Below are 6,211 nucleotides of genomic sequence, written 5' to 3'. Positions count from 1 at the left end.
GTGTCCTGTTTGCCAAGGGACACAGTAGTGTGTCGATAAGCCAGCTGGAGGAGATGTCCTCCTGGGGCTAAAAGCAACAGTAACATCCACGCCTAGGGGTCAGCCACACTTAAGTGGCAATATACTACACTATATATATATATATATATGTATGTATGTGTGTCTGTGTTTATCCCCCCCAACATCGCTTGACAACCGATGCTGGTGTGTTTACGTCCCCGTAACATAGCAGTTCGGTAAAAGAGACCGATAGAATAAGTACTAGGCTTACAAGAAATAAGTCCTGGGGGCGATTTGCTCGACTAAAGGCAATGCTTCAGCATGGCCACAGTCAAATGATTGAAACAAGTAAAAGAGAATAAAAGAGAAAGTATCCATAAAATTTATTCTGTTGCATTCAGTGAAGGTCCGGTGAAGAACTGGCCCCATTTCTACGAAGTTAAAATATGCTACTCATTATTAGTCAAAACCAGCCATTTTATGTTAAATATAGCATGGACAATGGACATTAAATGATGATGATGACATCATAAAACTGACAATGCCATTGATTTTCCTTCCAAAACTATCAGAATAGTCTTGTTTGACTTAAGAAGCCACTTTGATGTTGAGATATTATGTTGGTTTCCTCTGTGCATGATTGAAGACAGGTAGAGAAAGGCACCTGCCTTTAGAGACTTCCAAAGTAATGTGGGATAAACAGTGTTAATTGATCTAAAGCATTGAACAATACTGAGGAGAAAGCAGATGTTTACTTAATTTCAATGACATCTAATCATGAGGCAAAAGGAACAACAGACAAAAAACAGTACAGAAGAAGTTTCAAAATAAGTACAAATTGCTGCTTATAAATTAATGATCTTTCTTAAGAAAATGGAAACATTTCCATAAGAGGGGTTTAAGACTTTCATAAGAGACTTTCTGTACTTAATAGTGGTTTTAGGCTCCTGTCTTTCCTGATTGCAATGCCCATGTAAAAGGACAAGGACTTGTTATGTTATTGCATATAGAATACTGTCCAATTTCATAATAAGCATTCCATTTCAGTGTGAGTGATTTATAGAAGCATGTATCTTTCTTCCAACTCTTGTTAATAACTATTATTTTACCAAGTTCACATTCTGCTTGTTTTAAATATTAGTTCACCACATTTAATGTACAACACTATAATTCCCATTTAATATTACACAATTGTATTCATTTAAGCAGTGTGTGTCCCACTACAGAGTAATATAAAAATAGACTGAAACACTTGCAGCAAATGTCATCAAATATCACTGAATATCTACAAATACAGTCCCTGTAGGAATCACTGAGGGAGGCAGACACTATCAAATATCATTGAAACCACAAAGCAGATCTATAACTGCAGGCTTTATTGATGATACTGAAGTCTGACTTGAGCTTGCAAAGTTGACAACACTGAGATATCATTTGATAACTGTGTGTAGAGCTAAGTATATATATATATATATATATATATATATATATATATATATATAATCATTTGATAAGTAATCAATGTGTAAACTGTTTATGAGTGATTGAAACAAAGGTGTATGAACAGAATAAAAGTAATGTGAATGTAAATTTTATATAAGTTATTCAAATTCAAAATGGTAATAAAATATGCTTAAATTTGAGAAAGTTGGCCACTCTGCTAGCACTGTTAAAGTTTCTTAAAGATAGATAAGATTGAAAGAATCATTAAGTGTTAATACTAAAGGCTTGATGACAACAGCTACGAAAGTAAGGTATTAGAAGAGTAAAAAAGTTGGTGCAACTGAATGAGTAGCCATATACAATCTTCTTTTAAGGCTGTCTTTTTCTATGCAAACACAAGTTCAATGAACTGACTAGATTACTAATATAATTCTATATAGTTTCTTTAGTCTTTAAATGTGTAAAATAAAAAGAAACCCATGCACAGTTGAGGGGATGTGACATTTAAGAGACAGAACTGAAGTGAGATTAAGATTTTCAAATAATGTTGCAACATAAATAAATGAAGAAAACTATGTTAACAATCATCATCATCATTATCATTTCACCACCATCATTTCAATGCCCAATTTTTCCATGTTTGCATAGGTCAGATGGAATTCATTGAAGCAGATTTTCTATAGTTAGATGCCTTTCCTGATGCCAATCTTCACCTGTTTCCAAGCAAGATAATATTTCCCCATGGACAGACATTTTTCACAGAAATTCATCACTTGTAAGATGGTGATGCTTAATTTACATCCATCACATGATGTCAAGATAAGGGGCACACAAACACACACACAACAGACTTCTTTCAGTTTCTGTCAACCAGATTCTCTCACAAGGCTTTGGTCAGCCTGGAACTATATTAGAAGACACTTGTTCAAGGTGCTGCACAGTGGGACTAAACCCAAAACCAAATAGTTGGGAAGCAAGCTTCTTAACCACATGGTCATGTCTGCACCTACAATCACTTATTTATTTATGGAATATAATCAGTAGAGTAGAAGTAGGCTGAATTAGAACTGAGTCTTTAAATGAAATCTTTTACCAAAGTGAAAAATAGAGTGAGATAATTTTGAAGTTCCATCCACCTAAACAAACGTAAAAATGAAAATGATATAACATTGTATGGCAATATGAAAACATACTTACTGTTTCTAAAGTGCATTCAGTACCTGCAAACATAGCACCCACCAATGCAAAGTTTTTTCCATATGAAAGTGTGCGTGCCTTCATTTCTTTTAGTACCAATTTAGTAGTTGGAGTTTCTGTGCTCATAGTTGACATTGGGTCAATACCAGCAGTAAATAGACCAAAAGCACCACCAAGTGCAAAACCTTAGAAATGAAAAAAAAGATATCTCAGTTGCCTCTTTCCCATTGAATCTGTCATGAGACAGATGCAAAACACAAAATAATTTACATTAATAACACACCAGATGCTGTGGTCTGATGAATAAATCTATGAGAAAGATATCTGTGAATGATTCATGAAAATTGATTAGGCTCTGTAGAAAACTGAATAATTCTTTCAACTACAGGCACAAGGCCTGAAATTATAAAGGCGGGAGCGGCTCGTCAATTACATTGACCCCAGTAGTCAACTGGCACTTATTTTTGTTGAACCCTAAAAGGATGAAAGACAAAATCAACCTCTGCAGCATTGTAACTCAGAATATGAAGTTGGAAGAAATGCTGCTAAGCATTTTGCCCAGTGTGCTAATAATTCTGCCATCATGCAGCCTTTGAAAATTAAATAATAAAGAGAATTAACAGTGCACTCTAAAATTCATGCAGATTTCCTCTAGAAATTTATCCTTAACTCTTATCTTTTCTCTTAGTACTTAATGCTTTGAATCATGACCTTCTCTAAATATGAACTAAAGAGGGAGCCAGCCTTTACATGGTCACTCAACCTGCTTGAAATAATAATCTGATCTCTCACAAATAATACCTTAGTCTTAAGAAAAAAGACACATTGGACTCTGTAGTATTTGATATGCAAAAAAATTTGATGATTTGGGCTTTAATACTTTTAATAACAGATTTGCTCAATCAGGGCTTATCTGAGTCTATATAACATCAACAACTTAAAACTCAGGCTCTGGTATGTTGTCAATACTATTAAACTAATCTCATCACCATCATCATCATTTAACATCTGTGTTCATGCAAGCATAGACTGGGTGGTTTGATAGGAGCTGGTAAGCCAGAGGAATGTACCAAGCTCCACTGTCTGCTCTGGCATGGTTTTTATGGCTTCATTGCTATCATTTCTATATTGTTTAACAGTATCTAATCACAACATGTTGATAACTGGAAACATCTAAAAGTTCATTACACTTGTCCATTTCTACAGTTGATACATATTTACTTGAATAACTTTTGATAACCTGCTAGCCTAAATCCACAGGAAAAGATTAGTTTCAAAAACTAAATTTACACATGAATTTTTGTTTCCCAAACTTTCTTTCAATTTCATTTCAAATTTCCTCAATGTAAAATTGTGTTATTTGCATAACTCAAGTGCACAGTTCTGGTACAGTCCAGCACTTATTCTACAGTACTGTTATAGAATTAGTGACATGGATAAAGTTGTTTTGTCAACTTCACATTTTGGATGCATGGTTTAATCTTTTTGACAAAGTCACCTTCATATCTGAACTCAAAAATAAACCAGCTTCTAGTCTTGGATATGATATGGCATATTGTCAAGAATCTAAGTGTGGGAAATGGAAGAAGTGAATTGATAGCCCAAGTCATTAAGGTTGTACATCCCATAATTATATATTTTTTTTTTAGCTCAGTGGGGTAGCTACCAAATTTTGTCCTCTGGGATTGTGGATTCAAATCCAGTCATGTACACTTCTCTCTTATTTGAGAAACAAAAAGGATACAGTACAGTGTATTAAAACATCATCATCATCGTCGTTTAACGTCCGTTTTCCATGCTGGCATGCATTTGACGGTTTGACTGAGGTCTGGAGAGCCAGTGGCTGCACCAGGCTCCAATCTGATCTGGCAGTGTTTCTACAGCTGGATGCCCTTCCTAACACCAACCACTCCGAGAGTGTAGTGGGTGCCTTATAAGTGCCACTGGTACAGGAGCCAGTCAGGTGGGCCTGGCATTGATCACATTTGGATAGGTGCTTTTTACGTGCCACAGGCATGTGGACCAGTCAGGCGGTCCTGGTATCGATCACATTCGGATAGTGCTTTTTATGTGCCACCAGCACAAGAGCCAGTCAGGGGGTACTGGCATCGGCCACGTTTGGATGGTGCTTTTTACATGCCACTGGCACAGGAGCCAGTCAGGGGTCACTGGCATCAACCAAGTTTGGATGATGCATTTTATATGCCACCAGAATGGGAACCAGTCAGGGGGCACTGGCCACAGCTACGATTTTGGTTTTACTTGACTCAACAAGTCTTCTCAAGCATATCATATCGCCTGATGCATCAGGGGTACTCTTAAATGGGCCAGACATGCAACACTAGCATTGGCCATGGCTGCGATCTCACTTTAGTTGCTAGGTCTTCTCAATCACAGCATATCTTCAAAAGTCTCCATCTCCTATCATTGCCTTTGTGAGGCTCAATGTTCGATGGTCATGCTTCACCACCTCATCTCATGTCTTCCTGATTCTACCTCTTCCATAGGTTCCTTCTACAGTTAGGGAGTGGCACTTCCTCACACAGAAGCATACTAGATAACACTCAAATAAGCCACATACACATGTTCAAACAAAACATACTGCTTGATTATGAATATGAAAATAAAATTATATTTACTCACCTAAAACACAGCTTATGCCTGATTTGAAAATACAACTTTCAAACATACGGCTAATCATAATTTCTTCCTGTGGTCTAGTAAGTTGAGGTATTCCACCCAGTGGAATAAACTTGTCATTTTGTTTCACTTTGTGATTGATGACATGATCAATAACAAAATTGAAATTGCTGATATCATGCGAAGATGGTTCTTTGCCTATTTTAGTTTCATTCATTGTGATACAAGACACTTTTTTTAAATTCCATATATAAATAACAATCTGAAAAAAAAAAATTTAGAAAGAGAATATCAATTTTAGTAAGTTACCAATAAATGATACAACACTTGGAAAGGTTTGGATTTATTGAGTAATTTTCTCTTTTGTATTCTTAAAATAATTTAAATTTATTTTACTAAAATTAATGAGTTAGGAGAAAGGTATTCAGTCCCACTACTCTATGTTTGGGAGTTCAAATGCTGCTTTATAAGATAAAATAAGCCTTATAAGATAAAATACCAAACATAATCATTTAATTATAAACTTGTCTTGGAAACTTGTGATCTGGTGCCCCCAATATTTTAATTTTGATATTTGCATAGTTTTCAATGCTATAAAGATAAAGTGCTTCATCATCATCATCATCATCGTTTAACGTCCGCTTTCCATGCTAGCATGGGTTGGACGATTTGACTGAGGACTGGTGAAACTGGATGGCAACACCAGGCTCCAGTCTGATTTGGCAGAGTTTCTACAGCTGGATGCCCTTCCTAACGCCAACCACTCAGAGAGTGTAGTGGGTGCTTTTACGTGTCACCCGCACGAAAACGGCCACGCTCAGAATGGTGTCTTTTATGTGCCACCCGCACAAGCCAGTCCAGGGGCACTGGCAACGATCTCGCTCGAAAATCCTACAGGAGCCAGTCAGGCGGTACTGGCAACGGCCACGCT

At 36.5% G+C, this 6,211-nt stretch overlaps 1 protein-coding gene across 4 annotated transcripts in view; it reads right to left on the bottom strand.

Moving 5' to 3' along the window:
- LOC106881380 (mitochondrial import inner membrane translocase subunit Tim22) overlaps positions 1–6,211 on the bottom strand; it is a 16,184-nt gene that overhangs the window by 3,109 nt on the left and 6,864 nt on the right. For all 4 annotated transcript variants that reach the window (XM_014931751.2, XM_014931752.2, XM_014931749.2 and 1 more), the window contains 2 exons: positions 5,284–5,542; positions 2,641–2,825 (listed from right to left, as the gene is read on the bottom strand). In XM_014931751.2, the coding sequence (XP_014787237.1) occupies positions 2,641–2,825; positions 5,284–5,497 (399 nt within the window). In that variant the 5' untranslated portion in view covers positions 5,498–5,542. The remainder of the gene's footprint in view (positions 1–2,640; positions 2,826–5,283; positions 5,543–6,211) is intronic.

The sequence above is a fragment of the Octopus bimaculoides genome, chromosome 1, assembly GCF_001194135.2.
Source record: "Octopus bimaculoides isolate UCB-OBI-ISO-001 chromosome 1, ASM119413v2, whole genome shotgun sequence".
Lineage (NCBI taxonomy): Eukaryota > Metazoa > Mollusca > Cephalopoda > Octopoda > Octopodidae > Octopus > Octopus bimaculoides.
This window is presented reverse-complemented; position numbering and strand designations above follow the sequence as displayed.